The 25652-nt window shown below is 37.9% G+C and overlaps 1 protein-coding gene across 4 annotated transcripts in view; it reads right to left on the reverse strand.

Annotated features, from left to right (window-relative positions):
• fstl5 (follistatin-like 5) overlaps positions 1 to 25652 on the reverse strand; it is a 274862-nt gene that overhangs the window by 63232 nt on the left and 185978 nt on the right. For 2 of the 4 annotated variants that reach the window (XM_049483812.1, XM_049483811.1), the window contains exons 8-9: positions 19377 to 19388; positions 11708 to 11828 (exon numbers count right to left, since the gene is read on the reverse strand). In XM_049483812.1, the coding sequence (XP_049339769.1) occupies positions 11708 to 11828; positions 19377 to 19388 (133 nt within the window). The remainder of the gene's footprint in view (positions 1 to 11707; positions 11829 to 19376; positions 19389 to 25652) is intronic. The other 2 variants (XM_049483813.1, XM_049483814.1) reach the window with 1 other exon arrangement.

Genomic DNA, 25652 nt, shown 5'->3' on the forward strand with positions numbered 1-25652 from the left:
ACGGCGAGAGCTCTCCAGCATCCTGTGTGTGTGGCACCGAATCGGCTCTATGTGCTCACCAGCGCGGCGGAGGCCAAACAAATGAGCTGGATAAATAGTCGAGAAGCCTGTTGTTGAGGAGCCATTGATTTTTTTAAAACGGAGAACCATTGATTTCGGGAGCTTTCTTTCAGGAAGGGAGGCAGAGAGGTCCACAGGGGAGAAAGGCGGCGAAAAAAGCAGAACAATTAATCATCTTTCCGTCTTTTAACAGGGTCCCTTTATGCGAACCATTCCTCTTCGGCGAGAGAAAAGAAGTTGCTTGGAAGTTGGGGGTCACGATGTGGTAGCGCCTCAGGAACTTGGCAATCGTTTAATGGAACATTTGCACATTCATGCCAAAAGCTATCTGGAGTGTAGAGTCTGTTATTACAAAGCGTGTTGTTCTTTTACACTTTTACTGAGTGTAAAAGAAGTGAGCATGCAGTTACGTCTCAGGCAGATATGCAAATGATTACAGGTGTAATCTGATTAGACACTGGTTCTTGGATAAATAAATAAAAATTCAACTTACATATACTAAGAAAAATGGATAGATTTGTCTCTTGTCGCTGGGGCTGTACCTTATAATTGGGTTCAACAAAGTACCTTTTTGGTACCAATGTTTTTTTTGTGCCAGTAAATATTATAAAGATTTTAAACATTATCATTATCAATTAAAATATACATTGTTTATTAGTACAGTGATACAGAATACTGAATGCGTCTTTTGGCTGGTTAAATGGTACAAATCTGCATCAGCCAATAGCGCACAGCATACTCTCAACCGGAAACGACCGTCCACCTAAAGGAATTCACTGGGCACTACAGCATTTACCCAGGACAGAGTGCCAATTAATATCCGGGCACAGTCATACACACATATACACACAAACTTACATACATACCACACACTTACACATACAAACCAGATCACCAGATTTGGAGTATAAAATTTTTCTAGACAATTTAGAGTATCCAATGTACCTAAGTACACAATTTATCTGGTTCTTGCAACAAAATAGAATAGTGTTTTCCCTGCTACTCTTTAAATATTATTATTATTTCTTGGGTAGTGTACCTTTTGGTGAGAGATTATTAACTGCTAAACAAGCCTCTATGATGCACTAGAAGACATTTCGCCCAGTTCACAGGCTTTTTATCAAATTGAAAGCAGAAGGAGGATAGTCAATCCAATGAGTTGCCTATTATCTAGACCAGTGTTTCTCAAACTGATGACCTCAGAAAATGTAATGCATGCATATAAATATAAATAATGGAAATCTAAAATGTTTTACCTCTACTTATAAGCCTACATTTTAGTTTTCTACAGTTTTAACAGTATATAGTTTAACAGGCTCTACAATTCACAATAACTTCTGTATCAGTAATAATAGCAAAATAATTAGTCTAGGGTTTAAGGGGGTAACATGTAGACCCTGTAGTCCACTTCATTGTCTCACACTCTTGTTTTTTCCCTCTGTCTCAATCTTTTCGACTTTTCTTGGTCAATAATTTGTGGATTGCAAAGTGGGTAAAGCCTTTACAGTAGTGGTAGTTAAATTTTTCTGGTTTGATCATTGTTGGTACACTGCTTTAAAAGTTTAAAAGCCAGTCATCAGTGCCTTCATTTGCAGTGATTACAAAAGAGTATTCAATCAACAATCTCTGACCAAGAGGTACCCAAAAAAAAAAAAACTCTGAGAGCCTCCACACTACAGTGAGTTTTTAGGCTTTCTTGATCACATGACATCCCGTTCAGTAGCTCCTCCATTTCCACTCGCTGTTGTGTTTACGTAGATCTCTTTGGAAACACACACTCAAAGTGTAATTACGGTGCGTGGCAGTTGACGAATAGCTATTTAATTAAATGCGAGGTGACGAAACTCAAAGATGTGCATCTGGACGGAACTAAAATTACCAGAGGATCACAGAGTTAAGTGAAAAACAGTAGGTAATTCAGCCTGTAAATTTCTCAGAAGATGTCTAAGAAAAATTCATACATGGTCGTTCCAGATGGGAATAAAATCACAGAGGACCCCCCCATAAAAGAAAAAAAAAGGACCCCCTGAGAAAAAAAATCTTGTCCAGATATAGCTATAGTATCTTATTAAACCCTGTGTCTAATAAAAAGGCTCTTTTTGTTTTTTGTTTCTGGGTGATGCACCTCTTGGTGTCTTCAATGACACACTTAAAGACACTGTGCCCAGTTGAGAGACTTTGAAAGCATGCGTATCAGAGGACTTAGAAAAGCAGGATGGTTATTTTACTGAACTGTCCTTTGCTGTGAAGCATCACACTACACCAGCTGCTGGTGTAATGATCTAAGGAGCCAACACATATACTGCTGCCATTCCCCCCTAAGTAGTAATATGAGGAACACTGTCAGCTAAGCAACGTGTAAAGTCTCTTCTTTTCAGGGCTTCCAACTGGCATTCATTTTTCAGCAGGACAATGCTCGCCCATACACAGCAAGGGTTTTCCAGGAATGTCTTTTGATGTCTACAATTGTAGATCGCTAAAAAATTTTAACCTTCTCATTTGCTGGATTTGATACTGTAGTCATTAACAAAAATATATTTTTTAGCAAGAGCATAGTTTAGTTTAAATTACTTGAACCTGACTTGAAATTCTGACAAATTCTAGTTTTTTTTTTTAGTAAAATCTCTTTTGTAGTAGACCTTAAGACCCAATCTGACACATACAGTGACAGATTTAGCACAGAGTCAAGGTCAGCTGGAGGAGCGGCAGGTTTGGCAGTTTGGCAGGTCACTGCACAAAGGCACAGGTATACTCTGGGCATGTGTGTAAACAGGCGGGACGTATGATATTGAATGTGACGGGTAGTGCTAGCTGGGTGTTGACAGATGTATTATTGTCAGCTCTAATTGAGGCCAGTCAGGAGGAGAGTGTGGCGGAGTGATGTATTAAACTGAGGACATTTGGAGGGGAGCATGTGCTTCCTCTTCTTTTCTTTTTTTTTGTTCGCTCGCTGTGGGTGTGTTAGACAGCGACAGTAGGGGGTGAGTACATCCTCTACCATCTGTTCTGGCTTCCTGTCTCCCATAGGTGTGTGTGTCTGTGTCTGTGTGTGTGTGTGTGTGTGTGAGAGAGAGACCTAGACTGAGATAGATAGATAGATAGATAGATAGATAGATAGATAGATAGATAGATAGATAGATAGATAGATAGATAGATAGATAGATAGATAGATGAGAAAAACAAAGCCACTGACATCTATCAGTCTGAAAAAATGCACTTCTGTAGCTCCTTTCCAGGAGTAACTTGGCTACTGAAGTTACTCCAAAAGGGCATGGACAACTCTTCCAGGAGGTCCCAAAAGAACCCAGTATAACATTTAAAGAACTGCAGGTCTCACTCAGTTAAAAAGACTAATATTACATTTGCCAAAAAAATATCTTGATGATCTCCAAGAATTTGAGAAAATATTCTGTAAAAGCAAAAAAAAAAAAAACAGAAATCTTAAAGTGGGCAAATACTATTTCACAGCACTGTATCACTGATGTGTTTGGGGTCCATGACATCATGTTAATGACCACCCAATGCACTGTCCACTGTGGGTGGTAATGCCTTCTTTGATATATTTCAGGTACACAGATGATGACACTGTGTACTGAGGAATGAAAAATGTCCAGACAATCACGGAAACTGAATGTCGCATCTATCTGCACCCATAATCAGCCCTCGCTCCAACTCTGATCGTTAATTTCGCTTTGCCATGAGCACAATGGCAAGCATTCAACCTGACTCACAAGAAAACACCTCACAGCTTATACTTTAAATAACACCCAACAATATTAAACTTAGCCATTCAGGACTCCTCATTTCATTCTTTTGAACCATTCATCGGTGGATTTACCTGAATGTTTTGGGTCATTGTCATGGTGCATGGTCCACCTCTATTTTAGGTTCATAGTGCTCACCCAAACACAGCAATAGTTTCCCAGGAGCACATCTTACTGCCAATTAAGCATATATGGGATGAGCTAGGATGCTAGCTTCAGCAATGCACAAGTGTACATGATCTACAGGCAAAGCTGCAACCTGTACACTGCAACAAGATAACACATCACAGATTATACTTCTTACAACACCTACAAACTCAAACTCCTCATTTCATTGTTTTGAACCATTCCTTGGTGGATTTACTGGAATCTTTTGGGTCACTGTCGTGTTGCATGGTCCACTTCGATTTCTGCTTCAGTTTTTGGACAAAGCATTGAAGCATTTACTATGATACATTACACTTCTACGATAATGGACAGCCTAGCATCGACGCAGCAAAGCAGCCCCAAATGGTGATGTCTCCACTTTTTCATGCTTCACAGTTGGTTTGAGGCTCTTGTGCTCAAATGCTGTGTTAGATTGTTTGGTTTGTGACACATATGTCTTCTGTTATTGTGTATAAATAAATATGCTTTTGATTCATCTGTCCAAAGAACATTGTTCCACAAGTCCTGGTCTTTGTCTAGATGTTTTCTGGCAAACTTTAATCTTACCCTGATGATACACCTCCTATAAAAAAAATAATAAAAGTACTTGTTGGGTCTCTTTATGATGGTTGGATGTTGTACTCTGAGATGAACTTTGGTAAGAGCTACCTATAGGTGCTGTGATGATGTTTTAGGATTGGCTAAACGTGACCTGGGACTATTTTCAGTTGCTTAACTTGTAATTTATTTCCAGCACAGCTAATTGGCTGATTTTAAATTGATATTGATATATTGAGATATTTTTAAATACTTCCCAGATATTTAATTTACATCTACATTCTTCTCTCTGAAGGCCTCAGAAAGCTCTTTGTATCTGGATCTGAATAATAATACAGCTCTGGAAAAAAATAAAAGACCATATCAGTTTCTAAATCAGTTTCTCTGATTTTGCTATTTATAGATATGTTTGAGTAAACTGAACATTGCTGTTTTATTCTATAAACTACAGACAACATTTCTCCCAAATTCCAAATAAAGATATTGTAATTTAGAGCATGTATTTGCAAAAAACGAATAGCTGAAATAACAAAAAATAAGCAGAGCTTTCAGACCTCAGATAATGCAAAAAAACAAGTTGCTATTCATAAAGTTGTAAGAGTCCAGAAATCAATATTTAGTGGAATAACCCTGGTTTTTAATCACAGTTTTCATGCATCTTGGCATGTTTTCCTCCACCAGTCTTACACACTGTTTTTGGATAAACTTACGCCACTTCTGCTGCAAAAATTCAAGCAGTTCAGTTTGGTTTGATGGATTGTGACCATCCATCTTCCTCTTGTTGAAACTTAACATTTTTAAGTGGTTTCCAGAGCTGTAAAATAATCATATCCTCACATTTTAATTTATTTTTAATTCATTTTAACCTGGACTAAATTTCATTTTATTTAAAAGCATTATAGTTCTTTTCTCGCCTTGGGTTCACATTTTGTACTATGTTTTCTCGTGACACACATGGTGTGTGTGTGTGTGTGAGTGCGTGTGAGTGTGTGTGTGTGTCTTCAAGGGACACTGAGTTGAAATTGTTCACAGTGTGAGGCGTATCAGACAGACAGCTCTGTCAGAAAACTCCTGTGGCCCTACCGCAGACCCCATCAATCTCCCATCATCCTCTCCTCCCTTCACTCTCAGCTCTCGTCTGCTGCTGTATTGATTCTGATTTTGGTGCACTTCTTCTTTATTTGGTGGCCATTTTGTGTGTTATGCTAATGGTGGGCAAGCTAAAATGCTTCACTGTACTGTTATGGGTCTTGGTCAATGAGTTATACTAGTGTAGTGCTGTGTGTTTGCCCAGCAAATTCAGTTTACACAGGGATACAATTATGCTAGAGTATAATCTTCCATTACATATTAGCCACATTAAACATGTAGCCATGCAAAACTAAAGAAGATACCTTCAACTGACTGGCCACACTGTATAAGAAAGTGAAATACACTAAAAAGTATTTAAAAAAAATCTTATTATTTGACATTTTTGTAGTTGTCTAATTTTATCTTTCAAAAGTATCTTAATTCAATGGCAGATAACTATTTTACTGCCATACTGGCACTGTTTTAGGCCAAATGCATAAAACACACCGTGCCATGTACTCAAAGAAGAATTGAGAAAACTCCAGCTACTGTCACTACAGCTATAATTATGTTGATTTATCTGCTATGGAACAAAAGTTTCAAAACAGCGAGAAGTTCACATTTACAATGGATAAGATTAGGCTTGTAGAAAAGGTCATGTTTAGAGTTGAAGTTGGAGAAGGGCTAGATTAAGATTGGGTGGCATAGGCTATAGGAATTGGGGGAGTAAGGTAAAGCTCAGTTTAAGCTTAGGGATATGAAGGTTAAGTGTATGATAAGTTTAGTTCAGGTGTACAATTAGGGTAAAGTTTAGGTTATGGAAAAGGTAGGTGTTAATATAAAGCTTGGGTTAAGTTTAGTTTACTGTAAAAAGGTACAGCTAAGGTGGGGGTTAGGTTACATTTAGATTATGTTTATGATTAAGGTTATGGAAATGTGTGCTAAATTTATGTTTATCGGTAGAAGTTTAATATAAAGCTTGAGTTTAGTTTACTTTTAAAGCTAGAACTAGGTTTAGGTTACATTTAGATTATGTTTAAAATCAGGTTTATAAAATCTGAAGGTTAAGTGTATGTTGGGTTTAGGTCAGGGTTTAAAGTGGGATAAAGTTTAGGTTATGGAATAGGTAGGGGTTCAGTTTAGTTGAGTGTTAAAATTAGGGCTAGGTTATGTTTAACATTAATCTTATGATAATCTGAAGATTATGTGTATGTTAAATTTATTTATAATTACATTTTAAAAAATAATTAGGATATGGAAAAGTTATAAGTTAATATAAGCTTATTAAGCTTATAAGGTGTTAAAATTAGGGCTTGGTTATATTTAGGCTATGTTTAACACTAGGGTTATGATAATCTGTATTTTAAATTTAATCCAGAGATTAAATTAGGGTAAAGTTTAGGTTATGGAAAAGGCAGGAGTTAATATGAGGCTTAGGTTAAGTTTAGTTGGCTGTAACGAGGGACCAGACGGGAGGCAGACGTAAAAGCGTTAAAAAACATTAATAAACAAGGAAACAGACAGGAACAAAACGTGACAGGAAATAAACGTAGGAATACAGAAAACTAGAAATAAACAAGAGATAAACGTAGTGTGACCAAAAACCGTGAACTAACTAAGCAAACGCGGCTAGACAAACGACAGAGGAAGGTGCAAAGACCGACGGATAAACATGGACTAACAGGTACTATATATAGTAACATGAAACACTGAACACCTGGGGAAGGGGCGGAGCTACAAATTAGACACAAATTAGCATCGTTGTTATTACGTTGTTAGAGTTATGGTTATAGGGTTATGGTTAGAACTAAGGTTTTATGTAAGGTTAATATTACAGTAGACTAAGTTTAGGTTAGAATAGATGTTTGGTTTTGCACAGTAAAATAAAAAATTCCATACACATGCACAAAGTATAACACACAAAGTGTAATAAGTACTGTATAATATTTAATATATATTGTACGAATCCTAAAAATTGCTTTTATTCATATATGTACGAGCTACTTTTGAGCCCAGGCTCTAAATACGTTACCATTACATTAAACATTTGCACTTTTGTCCTTTTTTTTTTTCAGTGCTTTGTTGTGTATTAACACGTATGTAGCACAGCATGACCCCTAGAGCTAAACTGAGCAACATCAAGCAATTCTTCTACAATAAAAGAATAAATGCTAATAGCATCAGTCATGTTAAAGCTGCTAGGACATAAACCAGCTGCCATACATTTCTCACAATGACTGATCAAAATCCTTCACTCTGTGTGAGGGTTTAAGTGGCTGCTGTAAGGCTAGCTTTAGATACTCAGGCGCATACGCGGCATACGTCAGCGCTAGCTTCAGAACAGCGTCGGCTCAGCGGAAAACGAGCAGCTCGCAAAGTACGCCATGGCTCCTGGTCGTCATGGTGCATAATTTAGCAAGATGCTGGCGGGAGACCCTGGCTGCCTGCACAAAAGGGCCAACATGTGTCATGCTAATTAACTTTTCCTTCCCCACATCCAGAAATCAATGGCCTGACAACAGCTCCCGAGGCCAGCCGAGTTGTTTTTCAGCCAATTAAAATGTGATCTTATCATTAAGCCCACTTTGATTGGCGTGAGCGTTAAGGTCATTAATAACGAGGCATCGCCGGTGTGCTGGGGGATCGCAGCTCGCAGTTCTGACCACCGCGGTGGAATTAACTGCTGGCGTAAAACAAGAGATGGTTCTTCAGGAATAGCTCTTTCTTTTCAACAACTTTTTAGAACAAAAAGTCCATAAGTGAAAGCTGATAAAGCTTTAAAGCGAAATAAAAAAAAAACTTAAAATCAAAGGTTACACAAGGATGCAACTCAATGAAGTGAGTGTGGTCTAAAAACATGCCCTTTTTACAGTGAGCTTTAACATATTTTTAGTGATAATCCCATCTATCAGACATTTAAACTTCATTATACCTCACGTGATACAATAAAGTTCAGACAAAAGTAGGGTATAGATCATATCAGACAGCATATGGTTCTTTTTTTCAACAACTTTCCAGCTGCAGGTTGTTAAACGTTTTTCCCCAGTGTGCTGATTATCACATTCTTTGTTTATTATCACTTTTAGGGTGATTAAATGAATCTTCATTTGCACACATCTCAGCATGATATGGTGTGACCACAAGACGCACCTCAGCTTTTTTAGAATAAAGAACAGTGTTGGTAGTAACGGCGTTAAAACTAACGGCGTTACTAACGCCGTTACTTTTTTTCAGTAACGAGTAATCTAACTAATTACTCTGACTGTAACTATAACGCCGTTACCATTTCCGACACCCCGTTACTGCACCTTACTTTAGCTGCTCTATGAACTTTTTTTTTTTTTCACTTCGCTTTGCCCTGGTTAACCCCTCCTCTTTCCGGTGAACTTGAGCTTCTGGCTGCTGTGCCTGTAGGTTTACGTGGTTTGGTGTGGTGAAGTGAGGCACAATTGTGACGATTTGCGTGCTCTAATCAATTCAGTGATTGCCCTGGACAGGCCAAGTTCCGATTTAAGGACGTTAAGCTTTTTTAGCTGCTCCGGTTTTTGTGGTGCTGCTGCTTTTAGAGCTTAGATTCTCTGCCCGAACCCGACCTGACTAGAGGACCAACCCGAAATCGGGCTCCTATTTTTATTTTATATAAAGCTCTGGTGTGATAATCACAATGTTGCTAAGTAACCAATTATTATTGTTCACTAAAGCGAACGAAATAGCGAAAACTGAAAGTGAACTGAATCTAATAAAAACGATAATTAAAAGGATAAAACATATCTCGAACTGTATTTTGTGTTTTTAAAACTAACTAAAACGAACTGAAATTACTGATAGAATATCCTCATTTTCGTGTTTAATTTATTTATAAGCGCTGTTGTACAGTGGAGTTGTACAGCTGGCGGTGTTGTGCCGAGCGAGCGGCACCTGGTCCGTGGCGTTAGTTCTTGTGTAAAGCGCTCGTGCTAGCCGCAAAATACGACAGAAAACACTGAGAAAAATAAAAAACAAAATAAAATTAAACTATAATAAAAATGAAAAATGGAATCACGTAGCTCTGGGGGCACGTGAACGCCTCCGCGTTTGACTTGCAGCACTGTGTGTAGCTGTTCTTAAAAATAATTTTAATTAAATAATAGTTCTATGCTTTTATGTTAGTGTTAATTCGGCAAACATAATTCGAATTTTATTTCGCTCATTCAATCAGCCCGAAAACAGACAGTTTATGGGTCAGATCGGGTGGGGCTCATAATGACAGCTCATGGTTCGGGCAGAACGTGCACGGACTTGGCTGGGACGGGTCGGATTTTTTGGGCCGATCTAAGCTCTATGAAGCTGTTATATTAATACCATTTTAACGGTCATTAGATGGGTGTTTTTGTCCATTATTTTGTTTTGTTTATATATACATATTTCCTTTGAGTGTGGCCTGGTTTGTTTAATTTCATCCCCAGACGCTTTTTTCCGTCTTTTCCGTTTTTTTCAGTATTACAAGTTAAAGTAATTTTCTTTGGTTGTGTGGAGAATTTCGTTTTTTTTTTTTTTTGAAATTCGTTAGATTATATTTTTGTCAACATTTTGGGTTTATTTTCGTTTGTTATTTTTCTAATAATAATAGTAAATACATAATTGATTTCCTTTTTTTTTGACGGGCGAATAATAAAAAGTAACGCGATAGTTACTTTTACTGGTAACTAATTACTTTTATAGTGGAGTAACTCAGTTAGTAACTCAGTTACTTTTTTGGAGAAGTAACGAGTAACTATAACTAATTACTTTTTCAAAGTAACGTGCCCAACACTGATAAAGAACTACTGTAAAATTGCTTCCCACTTTCTTACACTCTTGCTTCTCATTTGTTTCCTTACCCATTTTTGTTGGAGTGTCAGCCTTCCCCTTGGAACTGATATATCAATTATTTATTATCATCCACTTATTCCTCTTTTTCTTTGGTGATAGGTAGCTAAAGTTATTGAGCTTGAAACTATTTGTTAGCTTATTTTTTTTAGTTTACCTGGAAAGTATCTTTTTAAAGTATTTTAAATCAACTCACTACCTTAATTACCCAACAATAATTGGGACACTCTACACCGAGGGGTAAGGCTAAGTGGTAGGGGTAAGTAGTGAAATGAGATTTTGGACTGAGGACTTTCTAACAAGGCTTATTCAGAGGTATTCTGGATTTTGAATTGGAAAAGGCTGTGATGGCTCTGATGCCATACCCCCTTAAAGGGGGCATTCCTGTCTTGCAGACTGTGATTGCTAACCAGGAAGAAGCAGGTAAGAAGATGCATGTATGGATAGATGGTTGAATTCATATAAACATACAGCTCTGGAAAAAAAAAACAATAGACCACTTGAAAATAATGAGTTTCTATAATTTTACCAAATTGAAAACTTCTGGAATAAAATCAAGGGGAACCAAACTGAACTGCTTGAATTTTTGCACCAGGAGTGGCAGAATGTTATTCAAAAGCAGTGTGTAAGACTGGTGGAGGAGAACATGCCAAGATGCATTAAAACTGTGATTAAAAACCAGGGTTATTCCACCACCAAATATTGATTTCCTAGAACTTTATAACTATAAACTTGTTTTCTTTGCATTATTTGAGGTCTGAAAGAGTTATTCCACCAAATATAGATTTCTGAAGAATATGAACTTTTATGAACTGCATTATTTTAGGTCTATAAGCTTTGCATCTTTACTGTTATTTTAGACATTTCTCATTTTCTGCAAATAAATGCTCTAAATGACAATATTTCTATTTAGAATTTGGCAGAAATGTTGCCTGTAGTTTATAGAATAAAATAACAATATTAAGTTTTAATCAAACATATACCTATAAATAGCAAAATCAGAGAATCTGATTCAGAAACTGAAGTGGTCTCTTATTTTTTTTCAGAGCTGTCTGATGAGATTCGTTTTTTTTACACTATTTCAAATGTTATTTAAATGTAACTAATAGATAGATGTCAGTTAGTCTGTTCTATCTGCCATTGTTCCGTTATAATCATCATCCTCTACATGATCTGCTTGTGTGATGAACTGCAGTGCTAATGAAGGTGATGAGAAAAGGTCTGCAATGTGTGAACACATGAATTCATACATTACCCACCATTAACCTGCAGGGTGTGCGTCTGGAAAAGCTGCTCGTAGCCGTCAGCATGGCAGGTGTAGTTGCCCATGTGCGTGGTGGTCACCTTGGTGATGTACAGACTTCCGTCATCTCCGAAATCCTGCCAAGTAAACAAATCAGACTAAGTGACGACAGATTCACTTACAGCTCAGCTAAAAGCCTCCGACACACAAACAGCAGCCCAGCAGAGCACAGCACAGCACCACGGCACTGCTCCATCACAGTCAGCCCAAATCACACCGCCAGACAGACACTCAGACACACACACACACTGACAGACAGACATCTGCATAAATCTGCAAATAAAAGAGCGTGAGCATTATCAGCCAGCCTGATTGAGAGGCGCAGATGTAGAGAACAAGCGACCGCTGCACTGTGTTACTTACTGAAAAGGACAAAGAAAGAGAGAAGAAGAAAAAGAAGAAGAAGAAGAAGAAGAGCAAGTATAAGAGAAGATTATAAGGGCAAGAATTAGAGAGAAAGAAAAAAGACAGGCAAAAAAGAAATAGAGAAATAAACATTCAGAGAAAACTAACAAAAGATAGAGGCTATAGTAAAAAAAAATGAGGGAGTGAGAGATAGGAAAAAGGGAGAAAAAAGAGAGAGAGAGATCAAGAAGACAATGCAAGAGATAAAAAAATAAAAGAGAGATGGGGTAAAAAAAGAAAGAGAGAAATGACATAAGAGTGAGAAAGAATATGAGAATGTGCAGTGAGATGGGGAGGAAAAGACAGAGAAAAAGAAAGAGAAAGGCAAAAAGAGAGAAAAAGAGAGGGTAAGAGAAAAAGGGGTTGCGAGATCATAAAACTAACAAATGAATGTATAAAAAAATGAGGAAAACAAAAAAGAAAATAGGAGCAAAAGATTATAAAAAGAAGAATTAGACAAAATGAAAAAAGAAAGAGAGAAAGAGAAAAGGAGAAAAAAACAAAGGAGAGGAAATAGGAAGAAAAGGTAAAGAATAAAAGATAGTAGGTAAAGAGTAAGAGAAAAGAATGGACAGTAAATGAAAGAATGAGAGGAAGAAAAGGAGACAGAGAAAAGAGAGACGAGTGAGAATGTGCAGTGAGATGGATAGGAAGAAGAGAAAAAGAGAGAAAGAGGGAAAAAGTAAGACAGATAAAGAGAGAGTAAAATAAATGGTATATTGAGAGCATAAAGGAAAAAGAGTGGAGAAGAGAGGAGTAGAGCCAAACTGACAGGGAAATAAAAAGGAGAAAAGTGGAGAGCAAAAAAAAGAAGTGTAATATAAAAAAATAAAAGATTATGTAAGGAAGAAGGGAGTAAAAGGGAGAATGAAAAACTGCAATAGAAGCAAAAGAATAGTGAAAGAAAGAGAAAAAAATAAGAGAGAGGCTCTAGAGTGAGAGAAAAGAGAGAGAGGGAAAGAAGAGATAACGAATGAAAGAGAATGAAAGAGAGTGTGGATAAACAGTGTGAAAGAAAAGAATAGACAAAAATGAAAAGAAATTAGGGGAAAGGAGGAGTGAGAATGAGTAGTGAGATGTAGAGGAAGAAGAGGAAAAGAAAGGGAAAGAGGGAGAGAAATACAGAGACAGAGTAAAAGAAAAAAAAAGAGTAGAGAAGAGAGGGGTAGGACAAAACTCACAAGGGGATGAACAGAAAGAGAGAGAACAAGAAGGGAGAAAAGTGGAGAGCAAGAAAAGAAGTGAAATATGAAGGGAGGAAAAGATTATGAAAGGTAAAAGTGAGTAAAAGGAGGAATGAGAAATGCAAGAGAAGGAAGAAAAGTTGAACAAAAAAGGAAGAAAAGGGAGGAATAGTGATTGGTGAACAAATGATGATTAATAAGAGTAGACTGTATTTAATTTAAAAGGAAAGAAAAAAAGAAAGGAAGAAAGAAAGAAAGACAGAGTTAGTGTTAATGAGGAAGAACAGACTGCAGGCCTGTTAGATGGTAACAAATGGTAAATTGTTTGTGTGTTACAGTTCTCTCATCTGATAAAGAATAAAGCTTTTTGAATGAATCCATTACTCCTTTAAGTGATCAGAAACACTAAAAAAGCCCCACAGGTCCTTCACAGGGTAAAGAGTGAGCGATAGAACAAGCACTGATGAGTTCTGAGCTCAGAAATCAGCAGGACTCCACATGCAGCTCTGAACACAGCGGCAGAATCAGAAAACCACAGAAACAATGAAACAAAAACCCAGAATCAGCAAAAACACAGCAAAAGCCACCAAAAGCCCCGAAGCTAATTAATTCACACATACAAAGTCCAGCAGCCGACAATACCCAGACAGCTCCGCACTGAGGCTGAGGAAGGCTCTACCGTTCCTCTGAGGACTGCGCTCCAATCTCTCCTCCTTCTGATTAGATCAGAATTTGATTAGGCTGCACCACCCCGAGACAACGAGGACGGAACGGCTAGATTGAAAATCTTTTGACTGTTTAGTTTTCCTTTTTTTCTCCTCCTCCCTCTCCCGTTTATTTTCCCTCTCCTCAGTGCTGTTAATTACAAGCAGAGATTGAGCCCACGACTGCCTGCACTTCCGTTATTCTGTTAATATCATGATGCATAATTACTTGTTCCAGTGCTGCCAGAGGCAAGGTGCTGCATACTGTTACTGATTGTACAACTTCTAGAATCTGCAGTCCACGGTCAAATTTGTGTAAATTCCTATAGTATTACTCTACTGCCTCAGACCACATGCTTCTTTCAATTTTGCTTTAAATGCCTCTTCAGTTTCTCTCAGCTTGTCAACAAATGCATGTGTACATGCTGTAAAACAGGCGACATTTATAACGACATTTGTAAAAATGGCAGTGGTGTAAAAGTGGATTATGCTCCATAGCTGTAGGGGGAGCCAAGTAGCAAAGAAAATGCACATAAAGCTCTGGAAAAAAAATTAGAGCCCACTTCCGTTTCTGAATCAGTTTCCCTGATTTTGCTATTTATTGGTATATGTTTGAGTAAAATTAACATTGTTGTTTTGTTTGTAGAAAAAGAGAAAAGGCTGGAATAATAATAAAAAAAGATGTAGAGATTTCAGATCTCAAATAATGCAAAGAAAAAACAAGTTTATATTCATAAAGTTTTAAGAGTTCAGAAATCAATATTTGTTTTTTAAACACAGTTTTCATGCATCTTGGTATGTTCTCCTCCACCAGTCTTACACACTGCTTTTGGATAACTTTATGCCACTCCTGGTTAAAAAATGTAAGTAGTTCAGCTTGGTTTGATGGCTTGTGATTATCCATCATATGTTGCTGCAATGATATAAACCAGCCAATCAGAGAAGATATAGACAACCTCTCAGCCAACCACATTGCAAAGTCAGTCTTTTTTTAGTCTATTATTTTAACAGAGCATTGCTGTGAGAATTTGACTGCATTTAGGGTCAGGAGTGACGTCAGGATGTCAATTAGGGATGTCAGGATGATGTTGGACGATAATTGACATCTTACCCCATTCTTAACTACCCAACTCATCCTATGTTAAGATATTGGATGGAGCTCCATCTTCAAAAAGAACACATCTTAATCCAGTGCTTCACAGCTCAATACTGGGGAATGTATTCCCTTTCTAGCCCTCCCCTGGCAGTATGCATGGGGCCAGAAGATTCACCCAGTATTCTAGAAGTATTCTGCAACACTTCACTACAGAAACTAGACAAGCTGTGTTAGCAATCCATACTGAAACTTAAAGCTAATAGATGAATGCATTCATTAGTAGAGGTGATTTTACCAAATTGAAAACCTCTGGAATATTATCAAGAGGAAGATGGATGATCACAAGCCATCAAACCAAAATGACCTGCTTGGATTTTTGCACCAGGAGTGCAGGCATAAAGTTATCCAAAAGCAGTGTGTAAGACTGGTGGAGGAGAACATGCCAAGATGCACGAAAACTGGGATTAAAAACCAGGGTTATTCCACCAAATATTGATTTCTGAACTTTTAAAACTTTATGAATATGAATATGAACTTGTTTTCTTTGCATAATTTGAGGTCTGAAAGCAGCTCTGCATCTTTTTTTTGTTATTTCATCCATTTCTCATTTTCTGCAAATAAATGCTCTAAATAACAATATTTCTATTTGGAATTTGGGAGAAATATTGTCCCTAGTTTATAGAATAAAACAATATTGTTCATTTTACTGAAACAGAGCTGTATAACTAGTGTAAATAAAGCATATTTAATAGATTATCAGTCTTGTAGAAGATTGTAACGGTGCTCTCCTCCAGGTTGTGGGTATCTCTCTCTCAGTGAGAGTGGGAGTGGAAGCTGGAGCTCTACTGTGCTTTCTTGTTTGGGGCACAGTTGGTGTTCAGCCTCAGAGCACAATGGGAATTGATGGTGTCATTTTGCCAGCAGCTCTGCGAGTTTTCCTCACCCTCGTAAATGAAAAAAGGTGACAAAATACCACGTTCTGCCCCTCCCTCCACCCCGCCTTCCCTCCCTCCCCCAGCCTCCACTTTCTCCTTTCCTGACTTACCCTTTACTCTTACTTCCACACACTCTACATTACTGCAATGTGGGGGGGGGGGAATGTTAAGCTGGCTGAATATTAATAGATGACAATCTCTCTAAAGACCAAATATGGCCCCCGGCTGCCCACTCTCTCTCTTTCTCTCTCTCTCTCTTTCTCTCTCTTTGTCTTTCTGCACTCTCCTCTGCATGACCTAACCTAACCAACCAAAAAAATTATCCTACAGTCTTTAAAAGCAGAGCTCTGTGACTCAAGCAACTGTACTGCTTCACTACAGTAATGTACTGAGAAAAACTTCAGTCCACATTCACAGCATTGTGTCATGACCCATGGAGGCTAAAGAAGGCAGCACTGACCTGTTGTATATGTGTGTGGGGCCTCCTATATTAAAGAGCCAGTAAACCCTAATTCATATTGTTTCCATTAATAGCTGAAATGTGTTCCTTTGAAGTAATAAAACATACCAGTCCTGCTTAAACATTTTAGAAACCTTTTCTAACCTTAAAAAAAATGCTTTTATAATGGTTATTTCTGCCTCTGCAGCTCCCTCACAGATTCAACTGTGCTATAGGCAAGGATAACGTTAATGCGTACTTTTGTTCGTATAATATGCAGATCAGTCAACTAAGTCAACTAGCGTAAAAGACTGGCGGCATAGTCTACCAGCGGCACAGCTAGCGTAAAAGGCCCAGTGGCGTAGCTAACCAGCGGCGTAGCTAGCGTATAAGTCCGGCGGCGTAGTCTACCGGCGGCACAGCTAGCGTAGAAGCCCAGTGGCGTAGCTAACCAGCGGCGTAGCTAGCGTATAAGTCCGGCGGCGTAGTCTACCAGCGGCACAGCTAGCGTAGAAGCCCAGTGGCGTAGCTAACCTGCGACATAGCTAGCGTATAAGTCCGGCGGCATAGTCTACCGGCGGCACAGCTAGCATAGAAGCCCAGTGGCGTAGTTTACCAGTGACGTAGCTAGCATAGAAGCCCAGTGGCATAGTCTACCAGCGGTGTAGCTAGCGTAGCTTACCGGGGGCGTAGCTTAGCCGATAATTATCTCTTGACAGGGCGTTAGATAGCAACGACCATCTTGCAATTTCTTTGATAATGTTTAATAATGTATTAACTAGTTAATTAGTTTATTGGGACATTACTTAACAAATTAACAATGTTTATTACTGTATTACCATCGAAAGTACTGCTTTTTTACGACGCTTATTGTGAAGGATTACCAGCATTTCAAGAAATCAAGCTATTATTTTCTAAAAGTGCCATGCTACATATTCAGTGATAATGTTCCTGCACTGCTAGCAGAAGCGAGGTGATGAAAAGCTGAAAGGTAATTTGGTTCTTGTCAGTCTGGTGTGAATGAGATCCCAGGTGAATGTGCTTGATTTGAACTTACTCTGTTTCAGGAGGAGGAACATGCCTGAAGCTCCTCCACTTTCCAAGTGAATTTCCTATAAATCTGTTGGATTTCTCTTACATGTCATAATGAGTTTACACAACCCTCCACCTCCCCATCTCCTCTCTTTAACTCCCCTATCTCTCCTTACTACTCTTCTGTAAGAGAGAGTGGGGGGTTTGCTTCCTATGGTGAGTTGAAGCTTTCCAAACTCCAGCCAAACTGCTTTTTCAAACTTCTTTCCAAACTTCCAATTTTTTCCATTCTCCACATTCTCTTCCGTTTAAACCATAAGCTGATGGAATGTTTCAAACTAGCAAATGTTCCAGGTTAAGGACTCAGAAGAAAGAGAGGATTTTTGTTAAGAAGGGGACAAGAAAAATTACCAACTTTTTTGTTAGAACTATGTAGAGAAACAAGAGTTGCATAATTGTAGCAATTGTAACAACAATAAAACAAACAAACAAAATAGAAAAACACCTGAATACAAAAGAAAGAAAGAAAGAAAGTGATAAACAGGAATTTGGGAACTTGGTGAATGGGATGGGTTATTGACTGGAACACTGAGGCTAGGGACCAACTGTCAAGAGCCCTACATAGCTTTAGACCACAAGGTTCAAGGTGGGTCAATCGATCTCTTACACATTACTGTTAAAAAGAGTGTTAGGGTCCTTCTTGCACGAAAAAAAAAATCACTTGGTATTCTACTTGGAATTCTACTGTTTATATATATATATACAGGGTAAATACTGAAAAATTTATTTGGGAATCAACTATATCAAACTCAGCAATCACAAACAAATGATGGGCCATTAATATGGGTGTGAGAAAAGACCCTGAAGTAATTTCACTGTATTTCATGGCATTTCAACTATATTTCTGACAACATGACAAAATATGTTTTTTTTTTATTAATTTCAAGAATATACTACAGAAAAATTGTATGTTAAAGTATGATTTATAAGTATTAAGTTAGAGTTTCATACATTCAGTAGAACCAAGAAAAAACAAATCTATAAATGTTTGTCATAAACAGTAACTTACTAAGACTCTGATTTGCTATAAAATCAAACATATTTTAAAAATATATAACAAAAATAAAGTAATAAAGTAAAAAAATTATATATTGTAAACCTAAAGAGCAGCATATTTAATGCAAGTAAACTGCATTTGAATAAATACAGTAAATATTAAAGTGTAATATTAAAAATATAAACGATGTTTAGGTCATTTGTTATCCTAAAGAGGGACTGATGAAGGTAATTTTCATGTTATATTGACACACTGTCAGCACTGCTTGATTTCATATAATGTATAAGCATGGTTTATTCATAAATATTCAATGACTGCTTTATAAATACATTATTCCGTGCTTATAAATATGTTATGAAGCCCCTAAGTGTAGGTAGCCTTCAAATACAGTGCTACCAAACATCCCTTGTTCCTTTTTAAAAATATGATTTGGCATACCACTCGTCATCAACACCAAAAAACAAAACGTTTTTAAAGGCGAGACATTGCAAATATCACAACTGTTACAGGCAACTTCCCACCATTTACCATTTATCTTAAAGTACGTCTTTTTAAATCTTAAATAACTTCTTTTGAAAGGTGTCTGGAAGTGCAGACAGTCAATGAGCGTCTCACTGTCAAACCTCTGATCTCTGCAGACAGCTCAGAGAGGTAAAGAGTGTAAATCATCCAGTTTTAATGTAAAGCTGAGGGCGTGATCAGCTGCAGGGCTTTGTGAGGGTGATGGTAAGACTTGTAGGCATGCAGTCCTGTGGAGAGGTGAGGAAACCTACCTGTGACGGGATCTGTAGGGAGGAAATGAGGACAGACAGCAGGTTAAGAGTAACTGGCATAAAGAGGAACCTTTCAGAGGTTAAAGAAGGTGAGATATGTGGTGTTTAGAATGTAAAGTTGGAGAAGGAACAATGATAACAGTAGAGTTATGAAGGGACACAAGAAACTTGGGTAGACCCATGTTGTAAAAGTGGCCCATTCTAAACTAGCTCTCAAAATGTATACATACAGCCCGTTAACAAAATGACTTAGAGGCCAAAAAGGACTGGAGTAAACTATGTTACTAGTATCTGTAGGTAGTAGCCAGCAGAGAAGCAAACAATAGAAGCTGGCCAGGTGCTAGGCTAAAAGCTAACCTTACTACACCTTTCTACACTTCCAGCCCTATTGTACACCCTGCACAATGTACATCCCAAATGCTCTTTGCTATCTTGCACCCATGCCATCAAAATAACATCAGAGTTCAGGAATAAATCTACACTGATGGGCATAGTGGTGGTCTGGAAGTGAGGCGTGTTCAGATAAATGTCTGGTGTGTTGCTATTTTGGACGTTGAAAACACAGGTGCAACACTGACTGAAATGAACCTAGACAACAGACAGACATGCTGCAGAGCGTAAACACGACTTTAACTCAACAATTAACAAAATACAATAAAACAACAGCATAGCATTGCTATTTAACATACTGTAGTATGTAGCTGTGGACTGTCTGTCTTAGTGCAAATGAGCTTGTTTCATTCAGAAGCAAAAGGATATGCCCAATATGCTCAGAAAAGTATTGTGTATTGAATATCATGTAAATGTGCTAAATTTGTTACGATATGATATAAAAAAAAACAATGTCACATTGCCCAGCTCTGAATAGTAAATGCTTTTTATTCATCATTAAATATTTCTGCACTCGTAAATCCCAAGCATGCTGTTTTACATCCAGCTCAGGGAATAATCTCTCGTGTGAAAAGTATTCCGAAGAGTAACACGTTCCAGAAAATCGGATCCTGGAACTTTTCGTCATTCGAGACATTTGCATGTAAACTTGTGGCGTGTGTGACTGATACGGAATGCGAGTGTTTTTTACATATGTATTCAGCAGCGGGTCATCTCACTGGCTGCACAGTCCCCGGTCCCTCCCCGCTAGAATCCTAATGGCCCAGCTGTGTACAGTGATGCAACACACAGCAAGAGCTTCATTTTCACGTTTAACACGCTTAAGCAGCCAGCGCTGCCAGCCCTGCTCGGGATCATCCTCAAATCCACTCATTTCTGAGCTGGTGCCACAGGTGTGCTAACATTTCCACACTTCTCACCCTGAACTGCTTTAAAAAAAGAGAGAGAAATTAAAGAGGTACATTAAAAGTAATCCAGAACATGTGATTAATTTCTGGTCGATTATGATTATGAATGATATATAATATTAGCGCCAATTATAAAGATATCAGTGGTTAGAGTTACTGTTGCAATTACCTTCATAAAACTGATAAAAATGGGTCTAGCCTATAATAATACCTAATGAATCCCCATGAGAACAATAGGCCTATTAGCACTGAGCTGACAGTATAATTGTTTTAGGCTGTAATGGCTTACCACTGATTCACTTGCATTACATTGCACTGGTAGATTAAAACTTGATATAAAAAACTTGCTGGAATAAAAAAAAAAACAATGTGCAAGATGAAGTATGTATTTATAACCAAAGTCAAGTAAAAAAAAAAAGTCAAAAAAAGTAAAAAAAAAATAAAAATAAGATACCACTTAAAAATGATGAGTTTCTTTGATTTTACCAAATTGAAGACCTCTAATTTATAATCAAGATAAAGATGGATGATCACAAGCCATCAAACCAGGCTAAAATGCTTGGATTTTTGCACCAGGAGTAAAGGCATAAAGTTATCCAAAAGAAGCGTGTAAGACTGGTGGAGGAGAACATGCCAAAATGCATAAAAAACTGTAATGAAAAACCAGGGTTATTCCACCAAATATTGTTTTCTGAACTCTTAAATCTAGCAATATGAACTTGTTTTCTTTGCATTATTTGAGATCTGAAAGCTCTGCATCTTGTTATTTCAGCCATTTCTCATTTTCTGTAATAAATGCTCTAAATGAAAATATTTTTTTGTAATTTGGAAAAAAATGTTGTCCTTAGTTTATAGGATAAAACAAAATGTTTTCATTTGACTCAAACATTTACCTATAAACAGAACAGCAAAATCTGAGAAACTGATTCAGAAACTGAAGGTATCTCTTATTTTTTTCCAGAGCTGTACATATAGTATACTGCACTGCTTGATTTAGGGTGTGTCAGTGTGGCTTTGCTATCGTAACAACGAGAAAAGTACACCTTGCTAAAAGCTGGTGCTAAAAACACACAAAAGGCTTGTGCTATGTATTTTTTTAATGAATCATAAATGTTTTGGGCATAACGTGACATAAATCAATCAGAGTGAAACTTGTCATTCCCTTTAAAAACCAGATGTGCTCTGGCTTTGGCAGATTGGTATTTTAAAAGAACAGTGATTCTGCTTTTCTCAGCAGATGAAAACTGACCTGCGTATTCATGCTGGGAGCAGGTCATTCACAGAAACAGCAATGCAATTTTATCTAGTATTTTCTTTATTGTTGATGTAAAAGTTGGGTTTGTGCACTGCTATGCATTGAGCAGTGGTGTATCTGCGTTGAATGTGTGCAGTGAATCTAAGTAGACAAGATAGGTATGGACGTCTGATTGATTGATTGATATATTGATGCCTGTTGTCAGGGTTTAAATGAGTCAGAGGTGCATCTGGCTTTTCTGCTGCCAAGATAGCAATACACCAGACCACCATGTCCATCAACATAGATATATTACTAAACTCTGTTTCTATTTAATCAGCACAGGCACAAGGCATGAAAATTAACTGTTTGCGGGGTGTAAGATAGCAATGAGCATTCATCATATTTAATTAGCCATTTAATACAAGACAATAAACAACTGCCAGATTTGCATTATGCCAAAAAAATTAAACAGCAAAAAATGCGAAAATGTTTAAAGAACCAAAACTTGGTATATCTATAATTTTTTTATGTATCCGTACATTAATGGTGAGCCATTACCCCTATGATCAGTGCTAATTGGTCAATTGCCCTCATGGGGAATAATTAGGTATTATTATAATACATTTTTGGAGTTAACGCCTTGTGCAGGTTGTAAAATAGGGCACATAAAATGTCAATTAAAAATATGAGCTGTTGCCACAGGTGTGCTAACATTTTCTTGCTTTTTTTTTCAGAAACACTGAAGAACGAGATCCAGTCTATACCAGAATGAGTCATTCATTTCTGGTAGACTAATAGTAACCGAGTCATTCTGGCATTATAACCATTATATAACATGTTTATGATTATGAATAATTAATGTTAGAAGAAAGTATAATATCAGTGATTAGAGCTACTGTTACAATTACCTTCATACTAATACCAAAAATGAGTCTAAATTATAATAATACCTAATTATTCCCCATGAGGGCAATTGGCCAATTAGCAATTGAGCGTAGAGGTAATGGCTCACCACGGATTTGCTTAAAAAAAAAAAAAAAACAAATGTGATGGAAATCCAAAAAAAAACATGAAATTCTAGATACAGTTTTAGTTTAATAATTAAGACAAGGAAATATGTTCAAATTTTAAGCTTTCAGTATGTAAGAAATTAAAGAGTCCAACAGAAAAGCTACAAAATGACTTGGGATTAAATCTTAAAATCAAACTGACTTTCAGTGAAACGATCGATTCTTAATGTTTGCCTTGTTTTTGTTGTTTGGTTTAAAAACTAATCAAATACATTTGAATTTAATGGCTGCCTTTAAGAGGCAACTTCTAAGTAGTTTACCTATTGGTGAGAGATGCATCATTGCATCAGTACAGTGAGAGCACTACCAGTCCAGTAAAATGTGCAGGGCATCCTGCAGCCACATGTCTTGCCTTTTATTGACCAATTAAACATTTTCAGCAGGATGTTTAGCAGGACATTATTGTCCATTAATATGACAATTATAACATTGCCAATGACAATTCTGTAAAGTTTCTTTGAGCGCTATAGAAAAAAAAAAATTGATTTGATAATTCTCGCCCTCAAGCATTTATGGGCCTGTGCAGGATCTACATGCACAGCTGCAACATCTGGGCATGTGGGTAAACGAACCTGTATGTCCATGCACAACCGTATCTCATCTATTATCCATTCTAGATGCACTGGACAGGGTCTAAACTAGAGCTTTCTTTCAACTGTAGAGTTTTCCCCAATAAATTCTTCCCAATAAATCCTTCTAAAAATCACTGTTTTTCTCTATTGATCTTTCACACATCTTAATTTTTTTAATTCAATTCCAGCAATTCCTTCTTGGTGTTAATGAATGTATATATGATATAAAATAAAAATACCTTTTTAATAAAATTTTCTTGACCCACAAAGGACATTTGTGATCACATGGGGGAAGAAAAAAAACCCTACATGATCTAAAAATAGAAATATTTGATAAATGAATGTGAGGCTCCAGCATGAGCAGGGCGCACAGAGCATGGCCTTCATGGCTGCAGCCTGGGAGTGATAAAGCTTGCATGATGATGTTAAAGTGCTGGAGAGGGCGGTCTGCTTCAGGGCCGTGAGGAGCAGAAGTTGGTCCTCAGAGACGGGTCCTGGAGCAGCTCTGCACTCGCTGATATTTCAGGAGCTTCAGGATAGAATCTGCAGATTATTTACAGCCCAAGATACAAAACACAGCTCCGTCGATAGCAGCGAGACGGGGATCTATACAGCTACGTGTTGTACGTGTGTGTGTGTTCTCAGTGTGTGTTCTCTCTGGCTGATGAACAGCCGCTCTCTGAGCTTTGGCAGAGTTCAGGGAGATGGGGCCAAAGATGGATCTTGGCTGCTTGGAGCTCCACACTGACTTCAGAAGCTCAGCAGCAGTTAATGTTGTATTAGCAGCGGGAGGTGCTGGTGCTATCTCTGGCAATGTTGCTGACTTGCATTACAGATCAGCTGGAGGAATGAGCCAGGACACTGACTGGGCATGTAAATATTTGCAGATTCTGCACATACACAACTGCTGTTCATTAGTATCACAGCTATAACAATGCCAAGGCCGGCTGTTAGCGCTGTGGCTAACCCGATTCAACCTTGTCGTGTCTGGCTCATGTGCCTGTTAGCATTGTGGCTTTAAACCTGCTAAGCATCACAGCAAAGCTGTTGATATGTCTATGAGAATTGCCAGTCAAACCATGCCGAGCCTGGCTTTTAACATTGTGGCTAAACTGCCCCAATCCTGCTGAGACTTTGTGTATGTTAGCATCGTGGTTCTTAACCTGCTGAGGCTGGCTGTTAGCACTGCAGCTAAAAAAAAAACAAAAAAACAATCCTGATAATCCTAGCTGCAGATTCTTTTAGCATTGTTGCTACAGTACACTGCCACAAATCTGGTAAGCCTGGCTAAGGCTGCTTTGTCTACTAGCATCATAGCTGTAACCCTGCTGAGACTGACTGTTAGCATCTCGGCTATCCCGCGCCAACCATGCTGTGTCTCTAACCTAGCTAAGTTTGTTAGCTGTTAGCATTGTGGCAAACTGCCCCAATCCTGAAAATCATTTGTGTCTGTTAGCACTATGGCTCATAACTAACCAAGGCCAAGCCAAGGCTGAGACCAGTTGCTGTGTCTAAAAAAGTCATCTCGGCTATACCGCACCAACCCTGCCATGCCTGACTGCTGTATCTGTTAATATGGAAAACTCTAATCTAGCCAAGGATAGCTGTTAGCATTGTGGGTAAAGTATACTGCCACAAATCTGCCGTGTCTGAATGCTGTAACTATTTGCATGGCAACTCTAAATTAGCCAAAGTCGGCTGTTAGCATTGTGGCTACAGTTTAGTGCCACTAATTTGCCGTGTCTGACTGCTGTATCTGTTAGCATGGCAACTCTAAATTAGCCAAGGTTAGCTGTTAGCATTTTGGCTACAGTTTAGTGCCACTAATTTGCCGTGTCTGACTTCTGTATCTATTAGCATGGCAACTCTAAATTAGCCAAAGTTTGCTGTTAGCATTGTGGCTACAGTTTAGTGCCACTAATTTGTCGTGTCTGACTGCTGTATCTGTTAGCATGGCAACTCTAAATTAGCCAAGGTTAGCTGTTAGCATTTTGGCTACAGTTTGGTGCCACTAATCTGCTGTGTCTGACTTCTGTAACTATTTGCATGGCAACTCTAAATTAGCCAAAGTCGGCTGTTAGCATTGTGGCTATCTATCT

Source organism: Astyanax mexicanus, chromosome 10 (assembly GCF_023375975.1).
Source record: "Astyanax mexicanus isolate ESR-SI-001 chromosome 10, AstMex3_surface, whole genome shotgun sequence".
In the NCBI taxonomy this organism is placed as follows: domain Eukaryota; kingdom Metazoa; phylum Chordata; class Actinopteri; order Characiformes; family Acestrorhamphidae; genus Astyanax; species Astyanax mexicanus.